The sequence below is a fragment of the Hesperophylax consimilis genome, chromosome 3, assembly GCF_061612785.1.
Source record: "Hesperophylax consimilis isolate HC1 chromosome 3, BYU_Hcon_1.0, whole genome shotgun sequence".
Taxonomy (NCBI): domain Eukaryota; kingdom Metazoa; phylum Arthropoda; class Insecta; order Trichoptera; family Limnephilidae; genus Hesperophylax; species Hesperophylax consimilis.
The window spans coordinates 28,713,646-28,727,625 of record NC_142838.1 but is presented as its reverse complement, the minus strand read 5'-3'; the positions used below and the strand labels follow the sequence as shown (position 1 = coordinate 28,727,625).

Genomic DNA, 13,980 nt, shown 5'->3' with positions numbered 1-13,980 from the left:
ATTTGATTAAAAAAAAAAAAAAAAATCAACTTCAAACTCGATTTACTCGATAACGAAAGCTCAAATAAAAAAAAATATACTACAAAATCGACTCCAAATGTGATGTAGATTCACCAGTTTCCCGCTTGTACTACGAGTTTCCGGACACCCTGTATTAAGAGGAACCGTTGCTCGGCCCTTTTCATAAAAAAAATAAATTTGGATTTGATATTTGTTACTAATAATTATTCAGTTTGGTCGGGTATTTTGGCCTCGAATCCAAAATTTAACTTCTCTATGAAAAAGGCCGCACAGTCGTTCCTCTTAAGAGAAATCATTTTAACCTATAAATAAATCTTTCTTGCAAATTATAATTGTTACCATCGACCAAGTAAGTGATAGAGGTTACGATCGAGTTAGCTCAGTAGCAGGTGTTTTGTAATTTATATGAAATCCACCCTAATTGTCTTAAGACAATGCCATGCAAGTATATTATGCTCTATGATAGATTGTAGTAATATTATTCGACATATAAGTAGGGCCATAAATCCTCATCAACTTACTAGTAATTCAATAAGCCGCGTCCAAATACGTGGCAAGCCTCTGCAAGCGTCCACAAGTCCCAGCGTCTGGTGCCGCGCGTGTGGCTTGGCTTGCGTAGGCTTGCAAGAGCTTGCGAGAGCTTGCCGCCGATCCGATCGAGGTCGGATATTTTGGCCCAAGCGGCAAGCGCTTGCGGCAAACGCTGGCGTGGCATCCACACGTTGGTACAACTTACGGACTAATAAACAAAAATTAGAATATTAAATGAATTATTTGGTACGCTTTCTATGGATTTTAATCATCCACCATCTTCTCTTTCGAATTCTTCGCTTTCTTTCGTTTTGTTTCGCTTTAAAATAGAAATAGGTTAGCGCAAAAATGACAGCTGATAACAGCTGCTTCGACGTCCGCCATCTTTGGGCGCTGCGAATAGTGCAAATGTACTGGCGCGCTTGCAAGTGTGGGGTCGCCAGCCATTCGCTTGCCAGAGCTTGCCTGAGCTTGCCACAAGCAGCTTGTCGCAAGGATCTGGACGTAGCAATAGGATCCCTTTGGGCTTTGAATCCAGAGGTTGAAGACCCTAACCAGGTGTTCGGCGTAGACTGCATTCTGTAGAACCCAAACTCAGCGGGCACGGAGTAGAAAGATTTACGATCCCCTCGACTAGTCAAGCTTGAAAATTCATTCAAAAACACTCGAGCTGTTCAATGTCGCAAGTAAAAAGAGTAAACCATTCCAAAGTGATCTTTGAAAACCAACCAAAATCATAAATGACTTTTACATTAAGCCACTTTTTTACCATTGCCAAACATCAAAAATAATTTTATGTACTCGCAATGTTAACTGCATTTAGACACTAGCATGAAAAGGGAGTTCAGTTACAAAGCTTGATTTTTGCACACGAATATGAACGAAATGTTTTTTTTGCGACGTGTCTGTTTCTACCCTTGTGCCTAGCCACGCGTGGCTTGTAGCAGATGTGGACGGAGGCTATTAAACGCACGACAAAAGCTCAGCTGTTCGGAAGAAGGATGTATGGGGAAGGGGCAGGGGGATGGGATGAACGGTGAATGGAGAATTGTCGGTCGTTGGGTGTTGTGCTTTCTATTTACAGACGGACGAGCTTAGTTTTTTGGTCATTAATACAATTTTTACGATGTTTTCATGTTCACAGAACAAAACAATGTTTTTATTTTTTTTAATCAATTTTCGTATTATCCCATACCATACTCACACCATAACGGACTGAACATGTTACACTACTATATTGTATGGGTTTTCGTTACAAGCAAGAGTAATAATAATAATGATTAGATCATTTCTATAGAGCCGTTGTCGAGAGAACATCACGTCAAGGGCGCTTAAGAACTGAATTTACAAATTTAACCTATTCCCTATCACTTAGATTTAACTTAACTTCGATTTATTGTTAGTGGCTAATAACTAAGATTAATAACTAGTGACTTACAACAATGACTTATAACTAGTGGCTTATAACAAAGATTAATAACCACTGAATTACAAAGTAAGACTTATAAGTAGTGACTTGAAACTATACATAATTTTATGACCAAGTAGGTACAATACTGGTATAATAGTTCTTACAACTACGGCGTAACACTAGATTTAGAAGATAATATTGTTAATTCTGAATGTTATAATAATTTGGTCCCAATGTGTCCCGGTAAGAGAAAGATCCTGGGTTCCATTCAAAGTTGAGACCGTTATCTTTTTTATTTTTCTGTGTGTGGAACATTGATGGTATAACCTTCAAGAGTTATTAAAGAACAGTTGTTCCATTACAAAATTTTTGTGAAAAAAGTGAATAGGTATCCTATTCAAATAATAATCGGATCTGTTTATCCGAGACCTAGGTTACAAATCAATTATTTAGAAATTTGTAATCATTCAAATATATAGCTGCCAAAAATATGGGAAAAATTAGTTGCAAGATAATATTGTTAATTCTGAATTTAAAACATGAGATCACCAAAAAGATGTATAATATACGTTTACTAATTAGGTCCCAATGGTCAAGTGGTTAAAGACGTTGTCAAGTTAAGGCCTTAATGCCAAATCACTTTTTTGATTAATCTTTATAACGAATTGGTGTACATTATGAATACCAAAAAATATGCTTCAGATAAATTGAAGGTTTTACTATCGTTTCGCTTGAGTAGAATACAAATAAAAAAATAAATTACTCAATAAAAAATATAAATGTAAACTACTAGAAAAAATATTTTTTTAATAGAAATTTTTGAACGCATAAAGGAAACAACTTTAAAAAAAATCAGTATTATAGCTAAGATTATCTGTGACAGTTTCACTTGATTAATTTTTTTGCTTTCTTATAAAATTATCTAAAAAAAAATTAAAACCCAGTTTTGTGCTTGAAATCGAACTTTCTAGACTCCTTTATCAAGCGATTTTAAAGCCCATTACATACAATGTAAGGTATACCAATATTATACACATTTTTGGTTTGTAGCTTCCTCTTAAGACAGAAATCCTGGGTTAGATTCCTTGTTGAGACCGTTATGTTAGTATTTTATTCTTCTTCAACCTTCAAAAGTCATTAAAAGAATAGTTGTTTTAGTAAAAAAATAAAAATAATTACGTGAGTAACTAATATTTCTTTTTTGAATCATGTAATTAAGAAGAGCTTTCGAAAAGTTATGTTCTATAAATCACTATTAAACATCAATACATTTTAAATGTGGCTGCATATTATTGAAGCTAAATTTTGTTAATTCGTTCGAATATTTAGGTAAAATAATAATCAATAAAAAAATAGTTCTAATAAGAACATTTTACCCGAAAACTTAAAGTTATAGTTTGTTGATATAATAATACATTATATAATACGAATTTAAGTTATAGTTTGTTGATATAATAATAAATTATAGAATACGAAGAAAAGTTATTTTTTTTAAATATTATAATACATTATAGAATACGAATTAAAGTTATAGTTTGTTGATATAATAATACATTATATAATACGAACTAAATTTAGAGTTTGTTGATATAATAATACATTATAATACGAACTAAATTATTTGACAAGATTCGATAATTTATGTTTATTCACCTGATAACTTTAATCGTATACCGATATCTTTAGAACGCATGTTCCGATAACGTTTTGATTTTATACAAATTAACACGAAAAAGGAAGTTAGCTGCTATTAAATTCATATTAAATGGTTATTCTTATCTTTGAACTTTAATAATTTGACCAGTTTGTACAATTAGTTACTCGTAAAACGATCGTGTTACTCTTGAACGTTTCTCTGCTAAACCCGTAAAGGAGTTAACCTATATTAAAATCAATAAAATTACGAGAAATACAGGGTGCGGCAAAACAGACAGTACCAAAACAGACGTTCCTTTTTATTTTTTCCCGTACATCATATCGTTTTATCAGAGATGTGCTATATTTCAAATGGAAATGCAAAATGCAAAATGGGTATTTTCCATTTTGCATTTTAAATGCTTTTCTAAAAACCATTTTGCATTTTGCATTTTAAATGCTTTTCTCAATGCATTTTCCATTTTAAATGCTTTTTTGCAACATTCTTCCTACTATCTCCACTCATCTTTTTTTCATAAGCCCCAAATATCAGTCGGTCCTCAACCTCGCTATGAGAGATAATTTACATTTGTCAAGTTGCTCCCTGGTAGGAGCCCTGGCAATTGAGTGATACCATTACAAAAAATACTGATTCAAATGAACTGATTCAACTGAACATGGGGCCATGACGCTGTAATATTAAATGTTAGATAGCAGTTTCTATGTTTTTACGTTGGCAACATTAGTCCCGCGCAAATTTTTTGTGGTTTCATAATCTGTAGTCGTGGTGTTTTTGTATTTACCATCATGTAATATGTTTGTTCTATATTGATGTCCATTATTAAATGACAAAATTGTTTAAATATTCTATAATTATTTTAATTGCTTGACCTCAGAAACCATTTTGCATTTTCAATGCATTTTGAAAATAGGTATTTTGCATTTGAAATGCTTTTCTAAAAACCATTTTGCATTTCGCATTTTCAAATGGAAATGAATTTTGACCCAATTCCATTTTGCATTTCAAATGGTTTTGGGTACCCATTTTGCACATCTCTGCGTTTTATGGATCAAATCATGAAGATGCCATCAGAAAGATGAAGGCCATTTATGAAGTTTATGGCTGCATTTTGGCACATCTCTACGGTTATAGCGGCAATTTCCTCCTGAATTCGATCTTTGAGTTCTTCCAAAGTGTAAGGCCGATGTTTAAAAATGTTTTCCTTCAGGTAGCTCCGCAGGAAGAAGTCGCAAATTGTAGCCACAAGGCCCGCTGGGCGGCGACGAAAGAACGGCCATTTTCAACAAACGTAAGGATGGCGAAGCCCTGGTGTTGTCCGGATCAAACCATGGTAAACGGAACGACACTCCCGACACCTCTACTAGGTTCTTACCCCCACCACACGGGATGTACCGACCCTTCAAAACTGCACTATCTGTCTTGCTACACCCTGTATTACAACAACTTTGAACTTTCTTGCGTTGCATACGCTAGTTACGTACACTTATTATAGCCCTGGTGAAAGACCACAAATCAAAATAGAAAGGTTTATTTATTCGAAATGGAATTAGCCGTATTAAGTGGCCAGATCTGAATAGTCAGGTACTTCCCACCTTCTTCTATTTCCCCTCCAAATCACTTCAGCCTCACAGCGTACCCTCATTGGGGAAACCATAATCCCACTGACTCCAGACATCTTGGACTCCTGTGCAGTATTCAGTTAACACCTCGACTCCGGTGATGGGTCTGGTTTGACCCAGTGTTTTAAAAAAAAAAGATTTTGCCGCAAATATCTCGTTTAGGCTAATTTCCTTTTGTCTATTCTTTCATCAAATATTTACCCACATTTCAACTCAAAAATGATTAAAATCGGACACGTTTTAAAAAAGTTATAAGAATAATTGTGTTTAAAAACACGCAAAAACTCATTTCTTCTCAGTTGAATTCGAGCAGCCGACGAAACAGCATATCTCTCGCTCTGTCCTTCCGTCTTTGTCTCTCACAGTCCCGCGCAGATGTTGTCAACCATTCGGGCACATTTCTAGTATTGTGATTTTTGTTTGTGACTTTGTTTTAATTTTTTTTTCGTAGCGTACGAACGCAATGGCAAAGCAAAATTATTTATCTGATAATGAGATCGAAAAGCTACTTAACAGTTCGAACAGTGAGATCAGTGATGATGGCGACTTGGAATTCGAAACATTAGATCCAGAATTTGAAAGTGATCCGGAAGAAATATTACTAGAGGAAATATCTGAAAGTGGAAATGGAAGTGATAATGAAGTTAGTATTTAAATTATTATGTATTTAAATTTTATTAATCGTCGAATCATTTTTGTATTTTCGTATTTAGAATATTGCTTTTATTCCTTTTTTTTAAATGAAAATTGTTAATTTAAATTTGTTTTATTGAAAAATAAAAGTTTTAGTATATTTTAATGTGTGTCATTCAATGGTTTTAATTGTGACAAATAAATGTGTGAGGAAGTAAATACTCAACTTGAATTTGAATGCCATTATATAATATTTTCTAATATTTGCATAAGCAATCATCGTTTAATATGGCTTTAAATTGAATTTATTTTCTCTTTACACAACTTTCTATTAGAGGTACAGCCACAAGGAAATTATCAAATAAGTGATTTATTTCTGGTATTTTAAATAATACACGATATTCTTGTAAATGCACACCATCGAAAATTTTAATAATTATAGAAATAAAAATGTTTGTTTCCGCTGACGAACGCTTCCTGTCCCCCTCTCCCGCACTGCCCTCCTCATTCCCCTGACCGTCGCCCGGCACCCGCATCGGCCGTCGGGGCCGTCTTCGATTCAGTCGTTGATTAGCTGTTGCGCGGGATGTCCGCGCCGCTGTATATCGACGAACCGCAAAATTTACGGAACACTAATTTCCAAAACTTTCATATTCATACAAGAAACACAGGGGATATGTTATGAGTTAATGAGGAACTACAATAATATCATATAAAAGTAAGAATATGAACGAAAAATGCATAAAAAGCCTTTTAATTTCATCATTTCAGCCGGGTCAATCTGGACCCACCACCGCCGCATGTGTTTCATTTTCAACCTCCGGGTATTACGTGTTAAAAAAGCGTTACACACAGCTCGTGCAATTCAAAATAACCGCATGTGCGCAAAACGCGATTTTGAGTAAAAAATGCAGAAACATCTGTGAATTCACCAACTGTGTTGTGTAAAAAGATCACCTATGCTATTTATCTAATATCATCGTTATTGTTTCTTTGCAATTGTAAAAAAATATATATAATTTATTTTATATTTAAAACAGTAAAGTTTTTTTTAATAATAACAAACTCTATCATACTGATTACAGAATGAAATATCTGTATATTGCAGTTGAAGGATTTTAAAAAAATCTTCAAATAATCTTCAGACACCATTTTCTCAATACACGAGAAATGTAGATACGTTGTTTGCATTACATGGAAGATATTACAATTTACTTGAGTTCTCTCGATGCACGTATCACGGTAGTCGCGTTTATTAAAATCTTGTAATCTGTACATCTTCCATGCAAATGAATAAGCATACGACAGACAATATTCTTTCAGATTGAATTCCGCGCCCATATATACCTTAATCTTTTAATTCATGCATACATTTATCCATTAAGTATGAGGACTATAAACTCATGACTAGTTTGACTTTATTACTTATACGTATATTGAAAGTTTCTTAACAGTTTATAGAACAAAGATTCTCGAAATTCTGTCAGAGAATGAAAAAGTCGACTACGGAGTTCGATATTCTAATTTAATGAGGTTCTCTCGCCACGGCGGAGGAACTAGGGGTGGAAGGTAGAAGCGGCGGGGGAAGGTACTTCTGCACAGACTGAAGGGACGGTAGGAGTCTCGAGTGCCCTTGTGGCAGCCCTTATTCGCGGGGAATCTGAAGCACGGAACATCTTTAAAGAAAATTTTAAGGGTAGATTATAATTTACAAATGTCGGCGTATTTGTATCTTAGATCAACCATGAGAAGGAAAATCTGCTCTCAGCTCAGTGGTAAAACCTCTGTTTTTTTTAAATTTATTATTGTCCTGTATAGATGATACACAGTTGACTCAAAGTAGTAATCTAGTTGCATGCTCTGAATGGAAGCGATTATGCATTTAGGTTCTCGATACTTATTATTTGTTATAGATACGTAGTATTTTAAGGTCAGGGTAGTGAAAAACCATCATTCAGAATCTAAACTTTGCCTGAAATAGCTTTAGTCGTGTATCTGAATAACCTGGTACTTTTTTGACATTTCTCTCCTCTATATGTTTCCCTTCTAACTCCCTCCAACCTCACAACACACCCTTTATAATTGCTTATTTTCTTCAATAATAACAATAAACTAAATTAATTTTTTTTTAATGATTCACTGAAAAAAGGGTTAGACAAAAAATAAACTAACTAACTAACCACCACGCCCTTTCTCCGCAGGGGTAGGCAGAGAGGAAGGACCGCACAAAACATATATACTACTAAATAAGAAAACTGTCTGTGAAAACTTTACAGTCCTCGGGCCTAGACAATATAAATCAGATATTCCAGCTTGACAATCTTTTTCAAATAGATTCGCAGTTTTTAAACATATCCCACAATGAAATTCTGATGAAATACTATTCAGATTATGATTTTACAAACAAACATAATATGCAATAAAAAATATAAATATTAAAAAATTATCGTAATCATAATTAAAACTTTTATTAAACTAATTGCCAAATTTTGACCGGGTGAACGGTTGGACCTTAAAAGGTTTTCTGCTTTATATATATATATTTTTTTTCAAATTGTACGGAACGTTTACGGTAAACTGTTAAATGCAAAGCAAAAGCTATGTGTTCTCTCTTTCTTAATCTGTAAATTTCTTTCTAAATATTATATTTTCAATAATGGAAGAACGAGTTTTATGAAGATGTGCCCGAGTGGTAACATGTATATTTACCCCCTAAAGTTTCACCGTACAATAATAATATTTGGCCAATTTATATAGCGCCGTTTTCGTGAGAAATCACCTCAAGGGCGCTGTACAAATATATTTCTTAAATAGTTAACACTAGAGTGTGATTCCGACACGATAGGACACAGATTTTTTTTAAAACACACATACCTTCAGATTTCTACAAACCTAAACATATTTGAACTCCTCTTACCATCGTCAAAGGTTGCTTGTGCAATGGTGAAGTACTTACGTCGGTAGCATGGGATAGAAACCGACACTTTGGACTGCTCGACCAGCTAACCGATCGACATGTTTGATGGACTGAAAGGAATGTTCGCGAGTGTGCAGGTCAACCCTCCCTCAGCGTGAAGAGACGTCGCGTTCCAGATAGGAGTCGTGCATATAGAGCCATAGACCAATATGCACGGACCAATGGACTGAATCGAAAAAGCTCCGGCCTCTGACACCCATTGAATCCCATCTCGAGTCCCCGCAATCCTTCGTCAGCCGCTGTTTTCATCCATTGTTTACGTTTTTTTCCACCGAACAGACTGCGAAACAGTAATCTATTTTTACGCCTTTCGGCAGTTTCATGTGCGACTTCACAAAGGTGACTCGTCGCGCACTTAATCTGTAACGGTCGCTAGAAAACCACAAGGGGCATTTTATGTCTTCGGTTATATTTTGTTTCACCTCACATTCTTACAAAATATTTATTCAATAATATGGGCGTTTGATAAACAATACACTTTATATTAATAACATCAGGATCACCGATCTGAATAGCAATAGAAACGCATAGACCGTACGATTAGGTAAATCTTATTGTTTGACGTCTAAATGACTAAGATATATATTTCAAAGTTCCATAGCTAATGATTCAAAACAATCGCTAAATCAGAAAAAAAGTTACGTTGATCACGAAATTGAAAATACAAGGAAAAAATTGAGTATTGCAAATTTATTAAGAATCTCTTCAAATTATACGTGATCAGGTTAAATATGGGATTTCAGGCCCTTAAAACCTTCAGGTCGATATACTTTTAGTAAAATTTGAATGTATTATCACGATGTTGGAACACGTCTTCATAAAAATATTAATATTTTCGCATTTCGTTATTATATATTATCAAGGCAAATTTAGTTGCATGAACTCGTGTTATACATTAGAAAGTTACTAAAAGTTTTTCTGGAAACGGCATAGACATATGTCTGTGGGAAACGGCCTGTAATCCCGTTTACAACCGGATTAGAAATTAGCAGTACTCATTTTTCTCCGTGTACTACTAGCCACACAGCAGATATTTAATTGCAATATTGCTTCACTCCTTTGGTGAAAAGTTGATTTAAACAACCCTTATTATAGTGATGAGCTACATTGAAGCAGAGGGGGAATGTGCAACCACCATAGTTTGCTCTGCAATATGCGAATGCAAAAACCTTCAATCGATCATGGCAACGTTATCATAATTTTTAAAAAAGCGTATGGAAATTCCAACGTTATTTTCCTTACAATTTAATTATTCAACAATTTCTTCACCCGTCGCCTTATTTTTACTGAAATTTACTGGACGTACCTCTAGTGCAAGATATTGCATTGTTAACAGCTAGTCGCCATTAGAAGATGAAACTTTTAATGCCACCGGTTAATGTTCGATGAAAATACTTTAAAATAAATAATTAAACACATCCTGATCTCGTGCTCGCCGAATTTAATCGGTTCAATCAATCTAAGAATACTGCTTTTTCAAAGCAAACCGGTCACAAAGCAATAAGGATGTGGCTACCCCAGGTATAATTTAATTATTGAAGACCATATTAAAGATTCCTAAACAAGGCTTGGGTTCATGTCCTAGATATGACCTATCTTTTTCTGTTTCAAATTTTCGTTTAGGAATCGCTAATATTGTCTTCAATAATTAAATATTACATTTTGAGGTGTCGCTCATTAGGTTATTTCAAAAAATGAAATACGATTCTTTTAAGCGATTAAAAAAATGACCAACAAACAAAAATTTTAACATTTATAACAATATTTTATTTAACAATATTTTATGTGCAACCGGAATTTTACTGGTATTTTTCGTTTGCCAGGTGGTATAAATTCGACAGACAGTTTTCAATCTTGCCATACCCATTTTTGCAATAAATACTTTTAGATTATTTTTAATCTGTTAGATTTGTCCATCTTCTAAACCAAACTAAATCGCAACAAGATTGTGTCTGCGAAAATACCCATTAAATTTACGAAAATTCTTGACTCTAATATTTGTTCTTTTTTCAGGTTATAATGGGCGATCGAGCATCAGCAGAGAGAGCGTGCAAGGACCCGAACCCCATTATTGACGGAAGGAAGGCTAATGTTAATCTCGCCATCCTCGGAGCCAAGCCACGGGGTAATCTTACACCTGGTAAGTTCGATTACCAACACACCCCCCATACAATTGTTCAACTTTTCCGTATTCTGGCAGAGGTTTTTGAACATTTTTTTGTTCTGTTTTATTCAAAGAATTCTGTTCTGAGAGTATCAAACTCGGCATGTCTTTGACCACATAATCTTTTGATGGAATACGACTTTTTTTTCTTCGCCTTCCTTGGATCGAATCGGAAAAATTTTAAGTATAATTTTTTATTCACCATTTTAACCTTTAAACTAACGTCAGTCAATCAATCCAGTTTTCACCATGTCTTCTGACAAAAGACCTCTTGTTTGGCTTTCTTCCAATATCGATGTTGAATGTATTTATATTGACGCATGAAGGACGTAAACAGTACCTACGCGAAATATTACAACAGTAGTCTGGCATTTCCCAAAGCGTGACAGCTTTGGGTTGTGTTTGTTACCTAGAAAGGATATTAAAGTTTAGACTCGGCCAGCAACCATTGCATTGTGTGTAATAATTGGTGCGATACGGTTCTTGTTCGCAACAGCTGTTATCCGGTCACGTGCTTTGGGTTGAGCACCCTGTTAGGCATCTTCCCCATTCTTGTGGTGCATGACTTACTACACCGGGTGCAAAAAAAAACTTGAGACCGTTGTGTAAATAATGCTAATGGTAAAAATACATGTACTCGTAAATATGATTATGGTTTCATTTGCTGATATTTTAGACTTATAAAAACTAAACATTGGGATAAAGGACGTGCTTGATTTACTTTAACCAGTGATTTCTGACATTATTTTGAGAAAAAATAGTTAATTCAATTTTGATCTCCGGTGACTTTTTTGATTTTTTTTTCCTCGAAAACAACTTTTCTACTTGCAGTCACCGGTCACACAGTCGAGTAACTGCCCAACCCCTCACCCCGACCTTAACTGTTCAATACCTACTGTTTTTTTAATGTTTTTATTTAAAACAAAAAAGAAATTGAAGTCTAGCTTGCTTAGGTAATTTACAATAACGATAAGTACGTCTATAGTAGAAATGTTTCTTCACGACGGCCTATGTGGTCGAGGGATAAGCTGGAGGTGGAAGTATATTTTATTTGATTAATTTGTGTGATTTCACGAATTACTCATTTAAAATAACTTACAGTATATTTGCGGCACGTTCCAGAGTGGAAGATACTCTCAGTGTCGCCCTGTTGCAAGACCACTATTCAGAATTGAAACGTTGCTTGAAATGGCTTTGGCCGTGTTTGGGGACTAGATCTGAATTGCCAAGTACTTTCCCACATACCTCTTCCCATATCCTTCCCCTCTCCACTACCTTCAGCCTCACAGCATACCCCAATTAGGGGTGCCATAGTCTCAGTGGCTCCAGACGGCTGGGACTATTGTGAGTATTCACATTAAAGAAAATAGTAATAACTAAAGCATTAAAAAAATTGGGCATCATTAAAATAATAACAATTTTAAATAAATAGAAAACAATAATTTCGTAAAGGCATAATGCGGGAGAGGATTCGTAAATTCAAAAACATTGTTTCAGCCGAGATTAGGTAAATATTTCCAGTCATAAATTCTTCATCATACTATAGAAGCCACTGCGTAAGAAGTAAAATTTACGAACTTTGACTACGGATTTTCAAAAGCTTTCAAAGTTTGATAATCGAGTAAATATCTTCGGATAGAGATAAATCATAATAAATCGCCGGAAAGAAGCCAAGTCAGCAAAATTCGTAAATATTTAAAAATCAATGTAACACTTCCTCATAGTTCGACCGCAAAGTTCACAACTAGACATGTCGAATCCCGTTAGAGTTTTCTTCAAAGCTCTTACGAAGCTAACGGATGTTAACTTCAAATGGTTAATTAATCAATCAAACTTGGCGATACCAACCACCGGGGAACTATTCCGACGCGACCGCGACACTAATAATACCGAGCGGTTAAATCTGGACTCTGGAACAACTACACTCAGCATGGAAAGGTTAATAAACTTTTTAGCGACTCATTCTACATACAGAACAACAATGCATTATGTTGAATGCTGTACGCGTTTTAATTGTGCATGTAACCATATTATTAAAAAATATATTTTAGAGATATTATATCAAAAAATCGAAGATGGAATAGTTCACCCATCTTTATAATAAGTAATTCTAATATTTTATTGCAAGAAATTTAAAAGACTTTTGGACGGACTATTTCATTTTATCAATACACATTTCTCATTAGTAGAAAGATATAAAAAATATGGTGAATTCAAAATAGCAAGGTTAGGAATATTATTTATTTATTAATTAACGCCCCTTTTCTGGCCTTTTACATATGAATATTAAGAAATATACATTATGTATTGTACATAACTGAATTGCTTCATTAACAACATTTCATGTCAGTTTAAAGATAAATTGAAGATGTCCACTGACTTGGTATAATTGTTTCCCTCCTGGGCAAATAGGAATACATATGGTAGTTAGTCCCAGAATTTCTGCACTGAAATAAATCCTGACTTCTGTATTACGTTGTGGAAGCTTATCAATTCTGGCAATAATGGACTATCAACTAAATCATTTAGAATTTTATATAGAAATACCAAGGCAGTGAAAATTCTTCTGTCTGGCAATTTGAGCATATTCAGTGTCGTAGTTCAACATAATTCCTGGAATACCCATTTTAAAATTTATAAAACGTAAGAATTTGTTTTGTATTCTTTCAACAGCTGTACATGTATATTATAATGTGGGTTCCAGACAGGAGAATTGTAATTGTAGAATTATGTTTAGGTACTTAATAAAAAAATTATGTAGGTACGATCTAACTTAAGATTCGCAAATAAATATGGGAACTACATATCATTTCCTTTGACATCTTCCTTTATTAATATGATATTCTTTTATATTTTTATAATTTAATACAGATCCGATTTTTCCTTGTTTCGTTTCGAATCTAATAAAATATACCTGGATCGATGGCAGCTGCTAAATCCCAACAAAGGAGAGAAGCGACAGGGCTG

At 34.5% G+C, this 13,980-nt stretch overlaps 1 protein-coding gene across 4 annotated transcripts in view; it reads left to right on the top strand.

Annotated features, from left to right (window-relative positions):
* Positions 1-13,980, top strand: part of LOC149425226 (RNA-binding protein 38-like) — a 92,858-nt gene that overhangs the window by 18,200 nt on the left and 60,678 nt on the right. For all 4 annotated transcript variants that reach the window (XM_089650148.1, XM_089650140.1, XM_089650134.1 and 1 more), the window contains exon 2: positions 10,863-10,989. In XM_089650148.1, coding sequence (XP_089506274.1) covers positions 10,863-10,989 — 127 coding nt within the window. The remainder of the gene's footprint in view (positions 1-10,862; positions 10,990-13,980) is intronic.